Source organism: Oreochromis niloticus, linkage group LG20, assembly GCF_001858045.2.
Source record: "Oreochromis niloticus isolate F11D_XX linkage group LG20, O_niloticus_UMD_NMBU, whole genome shotgun sequence".
Lineage (NCBI taxonomy): Eukaryota > Metazoa > Chordata > Actinopteri > Cichliformes > Cichlidae > Oreochromis > Oreochromis niloticus.
The window spans coordinates 20,563,984-20,584,199 of NC_031984.2; the positions used below are offsets into that span (position 1 = coordinate 20,563,984).

Consider the following 20,216-nt stretch of genomic DNA (forward strand, 5'->3'; position numbering starts at 1 on the left):
TATGAACCAAAAGAACAAAAAAATGTTGAGATCTTGTAATGTTACATACATATATATATATGTATATATAAGCATTTGCAGGCTAAGAGATCTCCTCCATCTACTTTATCTCCATTAAGGAAGTGAGCTGAAGAGAACCATTAACAGACTTTTGTTAAATGATCCTCTGAAGCAGCAGAGTGTGTGGTTGACTTAAATAAAGAGAATATTTCAGATAAGAGTGTTAAAGAGCAACACATAATGCTTATTCTCATAAGATGGGGGAAATATCAGATAATATACTGAGGAAGCCTCTTGGATGAGACGTTTTCACAAGCCTAAAGAAGCCCAGTTGCATTCTTATTTCAAGCTTTCTAGTCAACCATGACCTGGATGACTATGAACCTACACAGGCAAATGTTATATTAAAAATCTGCATATTCAGTCATTTCCAACCTTTGAGGAGCTGTTTTACCAAAAAAGAACTCCAAACCAGCTGTATATGCTTCAGTTGATGAATATGGTCGGTTTTGCCGTTTCACCTCAGGTTGTAATTTTTATTGGTTACATATATATTTGCGTTGCCATGGTAAATCAGATGTTGCACAGGTTAACAAACAAATATGTAAATATTAAAGAAGACGTATTTTATAATTAATTGAATGAAGATCAGGTTCCATCTGCACAAAAAATCAAACCACGGGTTTAAAAATCTCACCCCTCATGACTCTGTTAAACAAAAAGGCTGAGAAAAAAAAGGCCTTACAGTAAAGGCTTTCTCCAAAACGCAAAGAGGGTAACATGACAAATGTTCAAGCTGCAGGAACACCGGGCAGTGCTGAAGCAAAGAGGAAGGAGCTGAAATTAGAGTTCAGTTCAGCCAGACTTGAAAAATTAACGAAATCATTAGAATTTTTGGAGGATTTCTAAAACACCACCCTCCCCTCTCTTCCCCTCGTGTTCCACCTGCTGCTGCAGCGCAAAATCCTTTCATTTCAACAGGAGCAAGGTGTCTGCAGCCTGAACAGGACAGGCGGCCATATTTGAGTCACCGGGCCCCGTCACTTCCCTGCCTCCCTCTTACATAACAGCGTCTAATTGAAATGCTCGACGCGTTAAAGCTGGCATCACACGGGAAAGACTCCACTCTGCGTGTCCCGACACGAGGTGGAAAAAGCACAGGAGACGTGAAGCAGGTGAGGCGAGAGGTCTGTTTTAAAATGGACACCAGAACCTCGGAGCCTTCTGCTGCGAGGCTGGCGCTGTCCGCTTCAGCACTGCACGAGCTCATATTCATACACGTGCGCGCGCACGTGAGTGCCTACAAAAAAGGTGCGGGGGGGTGCACACAACCCTCGGTTCTTTTCTTTTTTTCTTTTTCTTCCCCGACACCTTCAGGCCTGTAGTTTATCCTTCAAATCTCCTCAATTATTAAGTCGTGGTGGCAACACTCGTCTCGTTATCAGTCCCGTCGGCTGCTGCTTACATCTAAGCCTAGCAGTGCGAGCAGTGTCACACAGAAACGGAGAACATTCTGGCATCTTCTCGGTCAATTCAACTTGTTTCCTAAAGGTTTGAATTAGAGAGCCACTGCATTTCCAATCTATTCCTGTGCTGAGCTTCACAGAGAAGCTGTGGGTTATACTGCGCAGTGAAGTGGCCCGCTACAACCAAATTGGCCAAAGCTGTATTGCTGCAGTGGGAGGTTTACATGTTAAAAATTGTCACGCTGAGGTAAGCGCAACCGTGGATCAAAGTCACGAGTGTGGTGTCGATGTAAAAATAACAATCAAGTACATTTTGTCCTCCCTGTGAAACAGCAAACATGGTTTTGTTTTTCTTGGGGTTTTTTTTTTTTTTTTTGTCTTCTCCGGGATGTTCTGTGCGCTTTTGCGCGTTGTCTTCAAGGATCTGCACCACACCCGTGAAGCCATGTCGACTGCCAAATCAATAAGGCTCTATCTGTGCACAAAATAACCCAGGCTGCGAAGCTAAAAGTAACACAGTCTGCACCAAGACGTTAAACACGACGATTAGAAAACAGCAATGCTCCTGTCACGCCAAAATCACCTGGAGGAATGCAAATTTCCCGTCTGTCGGTGATGGAAAGAAGATCGGGCTACTTACATAGCATCAACCCCTTCTTGAAGCCTTGTGGGGTTTCAAGTGCATCATCCTTTAGTCCGGAGGATATAAAGAAAAAAGCCCAAATTAAAAATAAAAACCTACAAAGTTTTCTGGGCTTCGAAGAAGTCAGACGGCGCCCTGCCTGAAGCCTAACCTATGAGACATTTTCTCCTCCCTCCCCTGTTTTCTAATCGGTACCTCCGATGCTCGGTGAAATGGTTAATCTGATAAATTCCGACAACAACTGGCTGTTAAATATATTTCCCCCCCTCTTCGCACTGGTCCAGCCGGTAGATGCCCATCGAGCGCAGACACCCTGTTCCGTCGCGCTCGCTCCCCCAAAAAAGATGCGGGGCAGTGTGCAGCTCTGCGACATTTAGGCTACGCAGGGATAGCCTACCGACGGAGAGAAAATCTGCCCTCACCTACCGATGCGCGCCAGGCTTTCCCCAAACGGTTACAAACGAAGGATACTCACTTCGTAAGCGTTACAATGAATCCAGAGAGCCGTTGCAGGACTGCAGATGTGAAAAAGCTTGGGGAGAAACTGCGGTTGTCGCCATATTGTTGCTGCTACCTTCCCCCTCAGCGCGAGCGGTTTTCCTGCATAATTGATGACTCTCAGCAGAATGTGAGGGAGTGTCGGAGAGCGCGTTTCGTAAAATCGTAAAGGTCATTTAGGCCCGCAGACTCCAAACCCCCCCAGTGAGCACCTCACAGCACAGGATCAGGGATGATCCATGGTGAGAGACTGTGCGCACAAAACACGCTCAAGGTTTTTCTGACAAAACGCATTGGCTCACTGTGTGAGCAGTGTGAGTGTGTGTGTGTGTGTGTGCAGTGCAGGAATTTATCATGTGTAGGCATTCAAATAGAGGAGGCCAGTACATGTCTGAGATATGGGAAGAAAATAATAATAGTTTCTTGAAAGACATTAAAGCTGATGAGTGTATGAAAATGACATTTACACACACGCGCGCGCGCGAACACACAAGTAACGTCTTAATTGTTTCTCTTTCTCACATGTTACACATCAATGTTATAAACATTTGTTCACTTATTGTCACATACTTTCAAATATATTTTTTAAGATGAGCATCTCATCTCCAAATGACTGTTTTCACTTACAGGCCTCCTCCAGCACTTCGCCCTTTAATAGCACAAATTTAAATGCAAATAGGCAGCTCTTAATCCGCTAACCTGCCCTCTGTCTTTTTGCTGTTACGCAATGGGCGCACGCGCGCGTGTGTGTGAATCAATGCAAACGGAGCCTTAAAATAAATCAAGTGCATTTAAATTACTGTAGAGTAGCTGCTTTTCCGTTAAAACTTTTTTTACGCAGGTCAAAAGAGCTGAACGTGCACATGACGTCATCGGCCGGTCGGAATTGTTTCTGTTTGCGATCAAAAATACACACACAAATATATACATACATATATAAAGGAGAAGAGTTGAAACTAAATGGAGTTAAAAGGTCTTCTCCTATATCTGAACGTCTGCTGTTTGACTGCATTATCCACTTCGCCACAGAAAAGTGAGTACAGGCAGAAGTTTTAGTGATATTTCTTGTTTTCGTCCACTTTTTAGTAAAGTATTCAGCTAGTTTTTGATTCTCAGTAACTTCAGAATCCCGTTTTGCGGTGTTATTTTTATTTATTTATTTATTTTAGCAAAGCCCCTCTTTCTTGGACCTGAACGTTATTTAAGTGAAATTTTGCAATTTTCTAATGAAATAATATATGTTAAAGAAAAAAACAAGTTTCTCAGTGCAGTTTATCGAGATGGTGGCTAATATTGAGCAGCTTACTTTACTGGGTCCATGTGCTGACTGTGACTCAGCACTTTACCTGATAAACATTTTATTTGTGCTATGATATGATGACTTCTCAGTGATACACTCAGTTCACTTCCTCCTGAAAATGTACTTTCTTTGTTTCTTTACTAACAGAAAGATTAATTATCACATCACCCGCAATTTTGCAGTAAAAGAAAAATTAAACCATTCACCCACTATTCACTATTATGTGTTATCACAAAAGCAAACAAAACAAGTATTTTATTCTATTTTGTATATTTTATATGTATTAGTTTGGTTTCTATCACCACTGCTGTCACCAAAACCTATATAATCACGTTTGGCTATTTTGGATGTCTGTTGCGCTTTGAAAATTATTCGGTAGCACTTTTTAGTACAGCTCGGCAAGAATGTGGTAATAGGGGGGTGATTAAGGAGAAACACGCAGGTATCAATATGAAAATAGCAGATTATTACCCCAGAAAGTTAATGTTGGATCCCTCTCAATAATCCAGTTAAGGGAATATTACTAGTATCCAAGTAATGTCCAAGTAATTAAGGTATGGTTAATGCTATTATCATTATATGGTAATAGTATCCTAATATGTTAAAATGTCAAGCAGTACTACAATATTATTATGAGACTACCAATATGACCTGTATTTTGAGTGGTCAGTAACACTAGAAAGGAGCTGTATAATTGTGTTTTTCACATTCAAATGAAAAACACATTTAAAGTTTACATAAAAGTCAACTTAAAACCTTTTTTTTTTTTTTAATCTTTATTAGGTTGTGGGGAACGGCCTCTTTTTGGTCCTCCAGGTGCTTCTCGGATCGTGGGTGGCCGGGAGGCTCCTGAGGGGGCGTGGCCATGGCAGGTCAGCATCCAGATCCAGCACAGGCACCACTGTGGTGGCACTATCCTGAGCAGCGTCTGGGTGCTCACTGCCACACACTGCTTCTACCATTACCTGTGAGTACCTTAAAAGTAACAGTTAGAGCACTTTACACAAACAGTGGGGTGGAACTGAACCAGAACTGAAAAAGTTACTCATAAAAAAGGGAAATAAAGCTTCTTAAAAGCTTTTTATATTGGCAAAGCGGCGACTTCTTGAGTACTAACCACGTGAGGTGTTCGAAATTTTGCTTTGGACCTTTCCTGTAAGAGAAAATAATACACATGTTGCCCAAAATACACGTATCATCTTTAATTTTATGGCTTTTTAAAAATGGGGTCTACTCTACTTACTGAGTAGAGTAACAGAAATTCCAGACCTTTACCGCAACTTTATTGGTTGAAATATTGTGAAGGTAAACGCTGACAGAGAGTTGTCTGTTTCCATTTATGTATATGTTTATGATTTTTTTACTCTTCTCTTTTGTGTCCAGGTGGATCAGCCTAAGCAATTTTCGTGTGGTGGCAGGACTAAATACGCTGTCTTCTCCAGGAAAATACGCCCAGTTCCGCTCCATCAGCAGAGTGAAAATGCACGATGATTACAACATTATCACATCCGATAACGACGTGACGCTGTTGCTGCTCAGCTCGCCCTTTAAGTTCACCAACTACATCCAGCCTATTTGCCTTCCTGGTGATGTGATCCATGAGGCCATGCTCAACCTCAGCCACTGCTTCATCAGTGGATGGGGAAGCACCTATTACAAAGGTGGGAAAGGCTGGAGTTACTATTTTAAAATAAGAAGAATTAGTATTTAGTTTAGGGCAGGGATGTCAAACATAAGGTCTGGGGGCCAAAATTGGAGCCAATCTGGCTCGTTGGACAGTTTTGGAAAAAGTGAATGATACATTTTTGGACTTTTAAGTGTATTTTTATAAGTTTTACAACTTTACATGCTGACAAAGACCACCAGCCACGCCCATTTATACTATATCAAAGGAGCTAAGTAATAGATAAACAAGTAAATGACAAAAAAGTTTGTTTTCCATTGTCTACTATAGAACAATTAACAAAACCTGTTTGTTGTTTTTGTAAATACGGGAGAGTCTGTACAGTGAAATAGCAGAACCTTTTCTTCAATTTCACACATTTGTCAGGTAGAGAAACAGAGATTTACTTTATATCTTTTATTAACACATCTCAATGTGGGCTCTGCCAGCTTCTGGCAACACAAGTCAGATGAAAGGTTAAGAAAATGATTGAAATAGCTGAGTTTATTGATGTCAACCAAAGCATGCAAAAAGTGAAGGGTTCTAAAGTATTTGCAGCTGTATTATCTGTATGTCCGCTGTTACATGTCAGCCGTGCAGCAGACAAACTTCTGATTCTCAGGAAGTTTAATGTGAGAGCAGGAAAAGTTTACAAACAGAACGATGAGAAGTTTTGGTAAAGGTGAAATGAACTCCACTGGCAAGTTACTGCTGAGCTTAACACCTACTTGACTATTATGTGGCTTGCAGTGCTGCCCTTCATGAGTTCTTATCAACAGAGGTAATGCACGTTACTGAATGTTAGAGCTCGCCTTAGCCCTGAAGCCTACCTCATACGATGAAAACTGGAAAACTTGATGTTGTGAAGCTGGCATGTGTTGAATACCAAAAAGTTTTGCCAGGGCAATTGAACTGGCTCTTAAAGATTCTCAAGAACATCTTAAGATCTTGAAGGCTGCTACTCAAAATACAGCCCGCTGGTTTTCAGAGGATTGTGTAGAAATCCAGAAACTTCTAGAAAGTCAGAACCAGCCTTCCTCACAGTAAAGACCAAAACGCAGAAAGAAAGAAGAAAGAAACACGTGGAGTTCCTGATGCTACAAAAAGAAGCAGAAGAATTGCAGATTCTGTCAGATAAGAACGACTCCCAAGGCTTGTTTGCTGCACTGAAGGTGAACTGTGGCATCCACATGATGTTACACCAGTGACATCTGACAGGAGATATGAAGGACACCACTGAGTGATGAAAGGAACAGCTTCAGAACTTCTTTAACACAACTTCAAGTCCCAGTTAGAGGTCGGCTGTGTATATCCATTTCAATGGGTGAGCCATAGGAAGCACTCAAGGAAACTAGAAAAGCTCGGGTATCAGGTCAGGCTCTTATATCTCTACAACACCTCCTGCAAACAGAAAAGATCACACTGAATAGGAAAGAATCAGCGAAACGCCATATGTAGATCACTGATGTGCACTCTGAAACCTGAGAAGTGCAGAATTGTCAAATCAAGTGTTCATGCTGCGCAAGGCATTTGTTGACCAGGTTACAGTGCCTCACAAATAAGGTGGCACATCGGCTTCAGGTTGGGTGGTAACTCAGAGCAACAGATGTGGATTTTTTTCCCTCTGTTTTTAAATGTTGCTCTCACATTATGTCACATATACTCATAAAGTAATTTCAAAGCCTCTTTGGTGTGTGGAGTGCAGGCCCGCTGATGAACAAACTGCAGGAAGCTGAGGTGGAGCTCATCGACAGACGAACATGTAACCGGGTCACCTGGTATAACGGCATCATCACTGAAAAAATGATCTGCGCAGGACTGGAGAGCGGAGCAGTCGACACCTGTCAGGTGCTGATCCTTGGATTTTGTTTTTATTTTGTTTTTTTATGAAGTCACTACGGGCTGGTTGAAATTAACTTCACGCCGCTGCTGTTTGCGTCTGCTTCAGGGTGACAGCGGGGGCCCGCTGCAGTGCTACAGCGAGAATCAGGATAGGTTTTATCTGGTTGGCGTGACGAGCTTCGGAGAGGAGTGTGGACTTCCTCACAAGCCTGGGGTGTACGCACGAGTCAGCGTTTTTTCAAAGTGGCTGACCGCGAGTCAGACAGCGGTAGCAGCATCTGCTGTCCACAGAGCGAGCACGGGAGTCATCGCAGCTCTGCTCGGTGCTGGTTTGACGCTGCTCTGAAACATCCAGACTGGCAGCAATAAATATCCTAACTAAAGCAGACAGCTCTGAACGCCACACGCTTATTTTTTCATGTACAGTCCATAACAACAACCCTGTTAGAGCTGTCAGAGCTTTTTTAAAGGCAGAGGAGAGCCACATTTCTTATTCAGCAGCTTACTTTGAGTGATGGTGTAATTTGTTGCCAAGCCAGAAACGCTCTGATTGTTTCACATGAGATATCTGTGTTTATTATCTTTATACAGCATGTAAATACAGACAGAGACACATGTATGCAATGACATATGCTTCGTCTTAAAATGAGCTCACATTTTTTTAACACGTTGCTTTTGTTATCAGTAATAGAAGGAGGGTTAAGAAGTGCTAATAATGGATGGTTTTTATTTCTCTGCTGCAAGGAGTTGTTTTCTTTGGAGAGACGAGTCCATTAGAAATACGACAGCTGTAATATGACTCTGAAAGGCAGCTGCTTCCTTGGAATTCACTTTATTGGCGAAATTTCCACAACAACTTATCTTGCTTAGCTTATCTCATAGAGTTTTTAAGCCACTCAGCAGAAGAGAGACGAGCTTTTAAACTCCTGAGTGGGTACAAAAAAGATGGCAGAGCTTTTATTTATGAGGAAGACCAGAAGTTTCCCTTTTTTCCCCCCAATAGAAGCTTTAAAACATCCAGAAAAAAAACTTTATTAAGAGCGACAGATTGTATTAAGATGTTAAAAGGCTTAAGTTTAATTCCTGGATTAATGGCATGTCTGTAGGTGATTATATAAATGTATTAACAGCCTGATTTTAACTGATTAGCCTGATTTAGAGTTTCTAGATGGCGTTTATAAGAAAGCTTTTCTTTCCAGTGTCTAATAAAACTAAATTATTCTGTTTCAGAAGTCTAATTATTCTTGCTTTAATATATATATAAAAATAAATGAATAAAAAAAGTAACTAAATACACAGCTTCTTCCTTTCTGATACTACTTTGTTACACTGCAATAGGCTTAGACTGCTGGGGTCTTCCCATGATGCATTGTTTCTCTTTCACTTTCTTTGTGTTTCCACTCTGCATTTAATCATGACTTATTATTAATCTCTGGCTCTCTTCCACAGTGTGGTTTTATCGCTTCCCCTGCCCCTCACTCCCAAACGGGCGTAGCAGAAGGCTGCCCCTCCCTGAGCCTGGTTCTGCCAGAGGTTTCTTCCTGTTAAAAGGGAGTTTTTCCTTCCCACTGTCACCAAATGCTTGCCAGTATGAAGTCGTGTGATTATTGGAATTTTCTCTATATATTGTCTGGACTTTACTTTGGAATATAGTGGTTTGACGGGACCTTTGTTGCAATTCGTTGATCATTAATCAACTATTAATTACCTGTTGGTTCAAGTAAAGAAATGATGTGAATATTTGTAAGAAACGCTCAGCAAAACTGGAGTGTGGCATCTTAGCCCCCCCCAAACACACACACAGAGCAGAAACACTGACACCTGCTGGAAGGAAGATGCCATTTCCTTTCTTGTAACAGCAGCTGGTTGCAGATAGATAAGAAAAGAAGAAGAAAAAGTCCAAGACAAGTCTGACAAAGCATTTTTTTATTATTTGACATGAAACACATCCAATGACAGAGTGACAGTGTTTTTGTCAAGTAAGACATGTTGTTGTTGTTGTTGTTGTTAGAAGTTATCGCACCATTAACCAGTTGAGAATGTCTTTGCTGCAGCTCGACGATGCATAGTGAACAGACAGTTGCTGAGGTATACATTGTGGGCCCTTGAGTTTGTGGGGTTTTGCGTTTGCGTGTAAAAGATCCTAATTTCATTACCTCGCAGGTACATTTACATTTTGTGCTTAGGATAACTTTGGAGGTTTGAAATGTTCGCCATTCGTCACAACACAATATGAAAACTCACATAAATACTCAGAGCGCATTGTCCATCAGATCCCGAACCGATGATGATGCAAGTATGGAGTGACTGAAGAGATGTTTGGCATGGAAAAAGAATGACTTGGTTTCACACAAAAGGGCATCTTCTTGTAATGACACTGGAGAACAAAACTGTCAACTTTCCCTTATTGAATAGCACCAATGTCTATTGAAAAGGCTTGAAGGCCAACATGAAATTATAAAACTTTATTAAAACTTGTCAGAGTGAAACAGTAGCGACAAAGCAATAATCACACAGCAGCCTCAGAAACCTCAGAAGACGTGTGACTCCAATTTCACTGGCACGCACGCACGCCGTCGGTGTCGGTCACCGATTGAAAAGTGGTTTAATCGGCGTGCGACAAAGCCGCTCTTACATCAAACCAGCTGCTTGCAGATAAAGATTGCATCAGGAAAATATTGATGAAATCCCTAGAAAATATATTAAAATTCCAATTTTGGATGGAAAGAGTAAAAATACAGTGGAGGCGACATTAAAAAAAAGAAGAAATTTAAAAAACAAAACAAAAAAAAGGTTTACCATTTTGGGAAATTTCTTACAAAAGACAAAACTTGTTGCACCATAAAAGCCAAATATCACTGCTGAACACACGCGCGCAGACACACACACACACACACACACACACACTCACACACACATAAAATGATATTGGGAAAGTGCACGTTTGTTCCTGCCCACTGAAACCTTTTTTTGTTGCTTGCAATGTGGTAACCTTAAAATAATAACAATGCAGAAAAATGCTGTCAAGTATGAAAGATCAAGTCAAGTTTTTTTCTTTTGTTTTTTTATCTACAGATTCATTTTCATGTACACATTAACACCAGTAATACAGTATTTGACCTCTAAAATACAGTATACAGACATCTTTATTACTTCACTTTTTAAAGGAGGGTTCTGCAATTTTAAAAAAACTTTTAAATCACAGGTTTGTTGCAGATTGTTCCCAGTTTATTTTCTTTTTTTTAGTGTTGCCCACATTCAGAATTAATGGGTCTGAGTGATGACGGTTATGTTAAAATCAGAAAGGTATGAGCACAAACATAAAACACCACCCTTCCTCTTAAAAAATGTTTTTTTTTTAAATGTACGTGTGAGTTTTGAGCTACAAACTGGTGTCTGATTTCTCGCTTAGATTCGGTGAAACGGTTCTTTAAATAAGCAATAAAAGTACAGAAGTTCCACAGGTTTAATAAGGCAAAGCTCGCTCCTCATTCTTGATTTTTTTGTTTTGCTTTTTTTTTTTTTTTAATTCAATGGTCCATTATCGTAAATGTCACCATGGTAAAAGGCACCGACTTGCCTTCAGATTTTCTACATTTATCTAATCAGCTGTGACACTAAATGAAACACGTTCTTTGATATAAGGTGGAAAACTACACACAGACTGAAAGCTAGCAGCTCACTTCAGAACCTCAGACCAAGCCAGGCGAAACCGAACAAAACTGCCCTCGAACACAGACTACACAGAGAAGTTGGACCTTAAGTTGAAGTTTTGTTTATCGTTTTTTGGTCTGCTATTGTTTTCAGAGCCCAGAGTGCCAAACTCCAGATTATGCCTCCGATGTATTAACATCACATTAAAGCCACATTAGAGCTAAACATTTGACTTGATTAAGAAATTTGGTGACTTCACCCACAAAAAGAAAACCTTAAAAACTTCCCTCAACTTTCTAATTCAGTGCTCCTCGTACATTTGAATCTCTCCCTGGAAGTTCCCCGTGCACATCGGGTGAAGCTGGAGCTCACCTGCAGGAGCCTGGATTAAATTGGCCTTTACTATTTCCTACTTCCCTAAGGTTACAAAAGCTGGTTGTCATCTACAACCCAAAGAACAAACAATAGTTTTCAGCTCATGAGTCCACAGGATCCAGGCCCAAAAGCTGCACATCACAACTGCAAATTCTACTGTAAAGCTTCCCTGTTGCACTTGCTGTGCCAACTCCGTTCCTACCAGATTTGTATCCCTGAGGTGTTTTCCTCTTCAACAAAACTAAACCCAGTCTGAAATGTGTTCAGTCTAATGCACCGGTGAGAGGTGCATTAGCTGTTCTGGGGTGCACAAGGAGACCACCTTGAAGGTGCAATTGGAGCAATTTCAAATCACTTGCGGTTAGTTCTTCTCATGGATGAAGTCACAAAAGTTTGTTGATGGTACTTTGTAAGATTTTTTAAAGAAAATAAATACCCGGTGAGAAAAACTACACATTCACACAGAGACATCACTGTTCTCAAGATATTTCCTTAAAAAACAAAACCTTTAGATGAACCAAATGTTCATCTATACTGGAAAAAATAGCAAAAAAAGTAGCTAAATTTGTACAACACGAACAGTGCTGTCATTTATAGTCATACATATTTGTTTCTTTACAACATTTTAGCTCACAGATAAAGAGTAAAGAGAGCTAACTGCAAAATATTAAATGGGTTAAAAGGAGAAGAGAAACAGAAGGTTGTCTGGGAATAACTTCAGAACATTCTTGGTCTCCCTCATTAACACCGGGTACTTATTTCTTCTTTAAGAGCAACTCTTGTTGAGCGCCGGGAGGCTGTGAATGCTTTTACATGAGAGGCACAAAAACTGTGACAAAGCCTGAACATTCAGCATAGGCAGCAAAATAACTGCTGTGAGAATCCTTGGCTCGCGAAGCTTGTTTTCGTTTTGTTTCGAGCCCGCATGTAGACGTCACCTGCACTCCCAGCTGGCATGCACACCTAAACACAGACTATAGTTTCGAAAGTTGTTCTGAAAATTGGCGCTTTTAAAAAATAGATTAGTACTATCACAATCATACGAGCTATCTAACCCACCGACTCCTACTCACACCGAAGATGAAGAATCTGTTTCATCTTTACTACTCAGGTTCATGAAGTCTTTCTTTTCCCACACCGACAAGTAATTCAAGCATTTTTTTAAAGATATTTTTTTGTTTTGTCATTGTCGACACTACGTCTGCCAGCAAACATCGCGTGTGATGGAAAGTGGACGCCACTGTGCACCTGGTGGGCAGTTGTGTCAGGACTGCCCGCTGTGGGCTGTGCTTGCTTGTGGTGCTTTTAATACTGATGTGGATTTGCTCTTTTTGACAGCAGCAGGCATGAGGGGTGGGGGAGGCAGGAGAGACAGGAAATCGAGGTGCGAGGACGTAAAGTGCAAGGGGAGAAGTTCCAGTGCACCTTCAAGATTAGACGGGTTTAAAAAACAGAACAATCTGACACATGAGCATGCATGGTTCAGGATGAAAGCAAAAGGATAGAAAAATGAGGGGAGGATTCCATTCTTCTCTTTCTGGGAGTAATTAAAATATCCTAAAAACATGGATTTGATTGATGAGGGAGAGGTGGGTGCAGAAAAAAAAAGGATGATGGGATTTCTCCCAATCGACACGTGCGTCTACCTTTCAGGAGCAGAGAAAGTGTCAGCCCCCACAGTAGAAATCTCAGTGAACCTGGACTGCAGCAATCGAGCAGGTGGAAGTAAAGAGAGAACAATTTGTGAGAGGGAAGCATGTTGTCGTTACAGTACTTGAGTTGTTTCTCGCGTTCCCACGCCGTTTGCTGTTCCAATGAGTGTGTCTGAGGTTTTAACTCCGGGGCTGCTACTGTACACGTCCCCAAAGTCCTTCTCCCTCGTTGTCTGTTCTCGGAGCCTGGCTCAGGTTTCTGCATCAGTTGGTGAAGGGTGTTCACATGTTGTAGGCCACGTAGATGGGGTCCAGTTGGTCAGCCAGGAAGGAGTCTCGCAGATGCATCCTCTGCTTCTCTCCCCGGGAGTTGATGGGGATCACCCCCGGGTCCACGATGACCACCACTCCGACGATGAGGTGGTGCTCCTCCAGGACCACGTTGGTGACGAGTGGCACCAGGTCCAAGGCCTCCTGCTCCGAGCCGCTAAGCTCCGCCACCACCACCAGCAGGTTGGTCCATGTAAACACGGCACTGCGAAGCGAGAAGTGGGAAAAGTTCAGGTTTCTGCTACTGTTTGCTACCAGGATCAACAACACCACGTTAAGCGCACATCTGCTGCTCCTCACCTCTCTGCGATGCTGCGGTGGGCGCGGGACACGGACGTCTCGATGTCAATGGGGTGATAACGCAGCCCCCTCAACTCCAGAGTTTCATCCAGGGAGCCCACCACAAACAAGGCATCATGGCGATCTGTGGCGGGGACATAAAACTATTTGATTATGTACAGTTCCTACGATATAGTGTGTCTTGTTTTAAAGATCTGGCTACAACTGTGGAACCTGTACCTATAATAGATTAGGGTCCAATGTCGTGATGCATTTGGGATGACAACTTTCAGTACAACCAAGTATTTACATTTTAAAGGGCTCAACACCAATTGCTCCTCCAATTCATTCTTACATTATTACTATGTCACGAAACATCTTTTATCAAATGTCCTCTCACCTCCACTTGCATCCAGCAGCTCTGTTCTCTTGATGAAACCCAAGTAACTGGTCCTGGCCCACAGAGTTTGGGGCTCCCCAAAGCTGAGCCTGGTGTTGAAGTGGTCTGCCTGCAGGCTCTCCTCCCCATAGATGGTGTAGTAGCCACTGGCATTGTGTGGGCTGTTCACCCAAATCTGGACAAAGGGAAAGAAGGCAAAAAAATAAGACTTCCTGAATTACTTTGGCTGCTAAATTTTGACAACATGAGAGAAATTTGACTAAAAATCAACATAAAACAAATCTTTTGACTGTCGCCCTCTTCCTTTACTCCGTGCCGGTGATATCAGTCGGTTTGTGGCACATGTTTGCGCACTCACCTCACCAAGATGCGAGTCTCCCAGTGGGCCTCTGGTCTCTGGGTTGACTATGATGACTCTCACTCCTGGTAGGATCTTCGATGAGGAAATGAGAGGAGAATTTCACTTTAAGACTGCTTTAACCAACTCTTTTAGTGCTCTGGTTCTGTGGCCACAGTGAGCATCACATAAGTGAGTTTTACCAGTCAGTGATCAATACTTACAGTGCCCGACTCCATGAGTGGAAGACTCTGTGGCGCTCCTCTTTCCACTAGCCTCACCCTGAGGGACACAGAGAAAAGACAAGCCTGTCAGTCTTTCTGTTGTTGTCCACCAGCTGCATCACGTGACTAATGTGGTTGCCTTTGTGCTGCTTTATGAGACTCTTCAGCCGTACCTGTCGTGACGCAGGGACTTCATGTCAACATAGACAGTGGAGGGGTCTGGCCCAGCAGTGCCCTAGTGATACAGGGCAGGGTAATACATTAAAAACAAAGTTTTTTAGCTTACAGGTTATTATCATAAGTTATTAACATTCAGTACATCTCCTTGTGCAGCTCAGATGTCACGGATTGGTATTTTTGTTGAGCAGAACTTAAAAAAAAAATGCCCAATTTGGGTTGAAATGTCCTCATAAGACGGCATATTTGCGAAACCAACCTGAAGGCAGATGGCTAGGTTGACCCTTGAGCCAAAGGCGGTGCTGACGGCGCGAGGTGACAGGCCGAGGTCTTTGAAGAGCTTGGAGAAGGACTGTGTGAGAGCGAGGCGAGGACGCTCCTCTGCTATCACCACACAGCTCCGCACGCACGACAGGTTCAGACCGCGCGCCTGCAGACACGAACGGCTAAAGGTCACTCACTTTTAACAGGTGTAGACTGTAGCTTGACACAAACATGGACTTTGGATGAAAATGCTCAGTAATGCAAAGTAGAAGGAAAACCAAACGAGGACAGATTAAGGATAAAATAAAGATAAGCACAGACAGAGACAGGTAATGACTTTAAAACAGATACGATACATGTAAGGCTCATAACGCTGTAAACATACAATCTACTTAATTAGCATGCTAGCTGGCTGACAGGTGATCTGTCTGAATGAATAAGGTGAATAATTTTTTAAGCCTGAGACAGGTGTTTATTACTCTGCTTCACAGCAGTAATATTTTCTGTCATAAAGTAATTTATCACTGTGTTGTTTGTCAGAGTAACGACAGAAATGACAGCACGGTAATCTAAGAGGAGGAACCACATCTGGGAGATTATGCGAGTGTGTTTGTGACCTTCAGCATCTCCGTCTGGGTGCCCAGGCCTTTGGTGCAGAGCTCCATGACAGAATACGAGCAAAAGGTGTCTCTGATCTTGTACTGACTGAGCGTGCTCAGCCACACGGGCAGCGAGCTCTCCAGCTCCAGGGGAGGGATAAGGATGGACTGGTGACCTGAGTAAACACTGGAAACGAGAGAAAACTGTCAGCAACAGCAAAGCTGTATGTTACAAGAATAACAGCATTCTGTCTTTATGTTTGTGTTGGAATTACCTGGAGAGGCACCACAGGACGAAGCCCAGGCCACAGTATGGGTCCAGGCAGATGGCTACTTGGCGTGAGGAGTAGAGCTCACACTGCAGTTTAATGGAGCGGCAAAGAGTACTGACCGCAGCGTGAGACATCTGAAGAAGCAGAGAAACTTTTAAGAAATCCACCAGACTCACTCCATTAAACTTCACCTCATTAGCATGATTTTAATACCTCGATATGTATCAATAAAGATGTTCTAATGGTCGTCAAACTAGAGTGGTTTGACGACCATTAGAACAGGTAGCATGTTAGTGTGTATTCTTCTTTCAGCTGTTTGTTTTAGGGGTCACCACAGCAGATGATCTTTCTCCATTTCACCCTATTCTCTAGCATCCTCCCCTCTCATACAACCATCAGCAAGTCCTCCTTCACAATATCCATGAAGCCCCTGCGAGGTCTTCCTCTTTTCCTCAGCTCGATCTTCAACATCCTTTGCTCGCTACATCCACTATCCCTCCTGTGTACAGACCATCTCAGCCTTACCTTCAAAACCTCTCAGCCTGAGCTTCCCTCTGATGTAATCACGACACCTTCAGCTCCATCTCCAAACCATACATCACAGCAGGTCACACTTCTATCTTGTAAACCTTCCCTTTCACTCTTGCTGTTATCCTTCTGTCACGAATCACCCCTGCCACTCTTCTCCACCTACTCCACCCTGCCTGCACTCTCATCTTCACTGCTCTTTCTTGCTTTGCATGGTTTAACCCCAGGTATTTAAACTCATATACCTTCAATATCTCCACTCCTTTGATGTATATAAAATCGGATCTAAATTAACCATTTCTTACATGTCTTTTAACCTCAAAATCAACAGGCTCGTACTAAAGTTTTGGCAATCGCACAAGTTTTTCTTTTACATATTTCTACGATACAGTGAAAAACAATCATAAGTAATTTCAACAACTTTTATTGGCAAATAAATCAAATTTATGCAAACAGCATTTAGAGGTCCTTCTTCTAATAAGTTCTGCTATTCTCTGTGGCAAGTTGGACATTTAGCAATGCTCAAAGCTGACTGCAGTTTGTGGGCTTCTGCCTGACCACACTAAAAGCTTCCTCAAAGAATAACTTCTTCCTCCACCAAAGAAGCACTTTAATGCTTTGTGCATCTTCCAGCATGATGGATGTCTCCAGCACCACGTCTCAAGGCAAAAGTGATAACTTAGTGGCTCTGAGATCATCAAATTAACATTTCGGAGCCAAGGCCAAGAAATTCCCCAGATCTTAATGCGATCAAGAATCTACAGTCAGCCCTTAAAAAGTGCGTGAATAAGCAGAAGCCCACAAACAAATCAACCTCAACACCGATGATGCAGGAGTGAATCAGCATTAATCAGGATTTGGCCCGGAGACTGATATCCAGCATCACAAAATGTCAACGCACTGTAAATACTGACTGTAGGCATAAATTTGATTTATTAACCAATAAAATTTTTTGAATGTTATTTTAACTGCACAAATGTCCTTCACTATATCATAAAAACAAACAAAGTATGTCAAATAGACAATTTGTGCAACTACCAAATATTTTTGGCCATGACTGTGTAAATATTAAAATATTGTACATTTTAAAAGTTGCGCCAATTTCTGTGTCATAATTGCGTTGTCAATATACTGAACTAGACTAGTTGAGTAAAGGTCAAACATCCAAGAGAAGACACAGAAGCAGAAAATTAAAAATTTTCTGGCTAAAGAAATTCATATAAAAAAAATAAATGAAATCACAGTCATTTCTGTTTGTTTGCTATTATTATTTTTGGAGGATATACAGGATTTGTGGGAGTAATCTACCTTGACTCCAGTCAGCATGCCTGTGGTGGACACACTGAAGTCCAGATAGGCTAGCATCTCAGCTGTAGGAGGTTTGTAGATGTGTGGAGGCCGCTTTCTTGGAAGATCATCTGTGAGGCGAGGGAAGTGAATTTATGTTATTTCTTTATTGGACAAAATAAATCAAATACTTCTTGCTCTTAATGCTACAGTCTGATAATAGTCTGGTTGAAAGGGAAGGTGATATCATTTCACGTGTAATTCTATCCTTTCAATGCACATATTAAAAATCCATACTTTTATTTTTAACTCACTGTAACACTCTTATCTTCAGAAATGAGAGCTGAAAATAACTGAAACCGTACTTTACATGTCTGAAGTTAGTCAAAGCACAAACAGGACATCTTGTGGTGAAAACAGGAGCACTTTTTTAAGCTAAACCTGCTAGCATCTACAGACGTGCACAAACGCAGCGTTACCCAGCTGCTGCACGTTACTCCAAAGGCTTTCCTAATTCAGTCACCTGTATCAATGATCGTGGGCCACGTTTTGACATTGACGCTGGCAGCCGCCTCCCTGGACCTGAGGATCCTCATGAGAGGCTGAGTGGTGAGGATGCAGGCTGCTTTGCTCACCTGTGGCACACAACACAGAGCACAGACGTGGTCGTTTAGATTAATGTGAAGCATTTAGTTATTTATATTTCATTGATCTCCAAAGTAAAGCCCAATTTCATTTGCTTTGCCCCAGGGAAATCAGTTATAGTGGCCAAGAGAAGTACTCATTTCATTAGTGAAGGGCACTTCTGTTGATGTGACAGTTTAAGTGGTGGCTAAAAAAGGTTCATATTTGTTTTAAGGTCAGCAATGCATATTTCAGTACATGAAAGTGATCCAGTATGGACAGTGCAATGTCATAACTGTGCTTTTGTCTCCGTTGCTGTTTGTCTGTCTATCCAAACAGCTCGATTTTCAGGAAAATTGGGAATAAGGAACCCTGTGATTGTGGATCACTTAAAAACAAAAACAAAACAAAATGACGTATTTGCATTAGAGAAGACTCACAGAACCGTGTTCTCATTGTGAACTACTAGTTTTAGATATATTATTACAAAATTAAGTGAAAAAAAATAAAACTGAAAATGAAAAATGAGTGCTTCTGGTGTGTTGATCTTTAAAAAAGCTCTTCAAGGTAGAATAAGTACAAAGACAGTTTAAATGCTACTCAGTGTACTCAAATAATTCCACATACATTACTCCATTATACTGTGGAAATACTTGAGTAAAAAAAAAAAAGCTGTGGTGAAGTGCACTCACGTCAATGATCATGCGGACAGTGGGGAGAGTAGCAGCCAGATTCTGTGGGTGGGGCGGCCTCACAGTCACAGGGACGACCCCCGCGTAGAGACAGCCATAGAAGGCGGCTATCAGGTCGATACCTGCAGAAGTAGGAGACGGGAACCTGGTGAACTACAATGCCACAAGTACTACGGAACGTTAAACAACAGCACTTTTACATTTTATTTGATATGAAAAACTAAGAAAAGATGAAACGTATAATAACGGCGTGCGTACCCGGGGGATAAAGCAGCACCACGTTGTCTCCTGTGTTGAGACCTCCTCTCTCCATCAGGGTAGCTGTGATTTTCTCTGCTCTCTTGTGTAGCTGAGCACAAGTTGCTGTGCACACTGCTACCCCCTAGAGCAAAAACAGTGCTGGTACAGATGATCTCATACAACAAAATGGATCACCATTTACAGAGTGGCACCATTTCCGAGGTAAAAGAACGGTAATGGTGCACGACACTCTCATGTTTACAGTATGCTCATGTTTAGCCTACCTTAGCATTGAGCAGCACGTATAAAACATGGTCAGGGTCCATTTGGGCTCTCCACTGCAGAGCTTCAGACAAGAACTGGTGCTGAAAAGGCAAAGAAAGGAATCGCTCATTACATACGCATCACAGATGGATGATTAAACACACATACAATGTTTTAATGCACAGATATAATTACACAAAGCGGCACTGTTGGCAAATAATAACATATTTAAAAGTGATTAAAGAGAAAAACATTTTAAAGCCTGTCTTCGAAATAACAAATAAATATATAATCTGAGTCCTCTCTGTGACAGATTTGTTCAATTTAAACAGAAAACACTTTAAAGTACGTCAAGGACACAGTGTGACGCAACAGGAGCACAGAGGTGTCCAGAGTATTTGGTTTTTTTAAGTTGTGAAAGGTCATGCTGGGACCATCTGCACCAGGAAGGAGGCAAACTGGAGCCACAAACTAACAATCTGGGCCTTTAAGACAAAGGGGTCATAACAACTTTGATAACTTTGATTAAAAAAAAAGGTTTCCGCTACACGAGTGCCACAGAATGCTGTTTCTTAAATAAAGGTACTTCATGAGATTTACGCAGTT

The 20,216-nt window shown here is 41.8% G+C and overlaps 3 protein-coding genes across 8 annotated transcripts in view; 1 reads left to right on the top strand and 2 right to left on the bottom strand.

Moving 5' to 3' along the window:
* scn8aa (sodium channel, voltage gated, type VIII, alpha subunit a) overlaps nucleotides 1-2,902 on the bottom strand; it is a 48,606-nt gene extending 45,704 nt beyond the window's left edge. For 3 of the 5 annotated variants that reach the window (XM_013273173.3, XM_019349956.2, XM_019349957.2), the window contains exon 1: nucleotides 2,585-2,902. The gene's annotated coding sequence lies outside the window, so the exon portion shown is untranslated. Of the gene's footprint in view, nucleotides 1-2,106; nucleotides 2,504-2,584 lie in introns of those variants that run through there. The other 2 variants (XM_019349958.2, XM_019349955.2) reach the window with 2 other exon arrangements.
* On the top strand, nucleotides 1,082-8,640 carry LOC100702191 (transmembrane protease serine 11D; the record flags this gene model as incomplete). The annotated part of the gene is made up of 5 exons (XM_019349326.2): nucleotides 1,082-1,175; nucleotides 4,691-4,874; nucleotides 5,291-5,568; nucleotides 7,276-7,418; nucleotides 7,519-8,640. Coding segments are annotated over 5 exons (939 nt in total), but the record flags the coding sequence as incomplete, so codon positions are not given.
* A 683-nt stretch (nucleotides 8,641-9,323) lies between these two features.
* Nucleotides 9,324-20,216, bottom strand: part of dip2ba (disco-interacting protein 2 homolog Ba) — a 44,142-nt gene continuing 33,249 nt past the window's right edge. For both annotated transcript variants that reach the window (XM_003448148.5, XM_005478120.3), the window contains 14 exons: nucleotides 19,631-19,711; nucleotides 19,365-19,488; nucleotides 19,107-19,228; nucleotides 18,314-18,425; nucleotides 17,812-17,921; nucleotides 15,979-16,109; nucleotides 15,722-15,890; nucleotides 15,100-15,270; nucleotides 14,837-14,898; nucleotides 14,664-14,721; nucleotides 14,461-14,535; nucleotides 14,103-14,277; nucleotides 13,724-13,847; nucleotides 9,324-13,628 (listed from right to left, as the gene is read on the bottom strand). In XM_003448148.5, coding sequence (XP_003448196.1) covers nucleotides 13,376-13,628; nucleotides 13,724-13,847; nucleotides 14,103-14,277; nucleotides 14,461-14,535; nucleotides 14,664-14,721; nucleotides 14,837-14,898; nucleotides 15,100-15,270; nucleotides 15,722-15,890; nucleotides 15,979-16,109; nucleotides 17,812-17,921; nucleotides 18,314-18,425; nucleotides 19,107-19,228; nucleotides 19,365-19,488; nucleotides 19,631-19,711 — 1,767 coding nt within the window. In that variant the 3' untranslated portion in view covers nucleotides 9,324-13,375. The remainder of the gene's footprint in view (nucleotides 13,629-13,723; nucleotides 13,848-14,102; nucleotides 14,278-14,460; nucleotides 14,536-14,663; nucleotides 14,722-14,836; nucleotides 14,899-15,099; nucleotides 15,271-15,721; nucleotides 15,891-15,978; nucleotides 16,110-17,811; nucleotides 17,922-18,313; nucleotides 18,426-19,106; nucleotides 19,229-19,364; nucleotides 19,489-19,630; nucleotides 19,712-20,216) is intronic.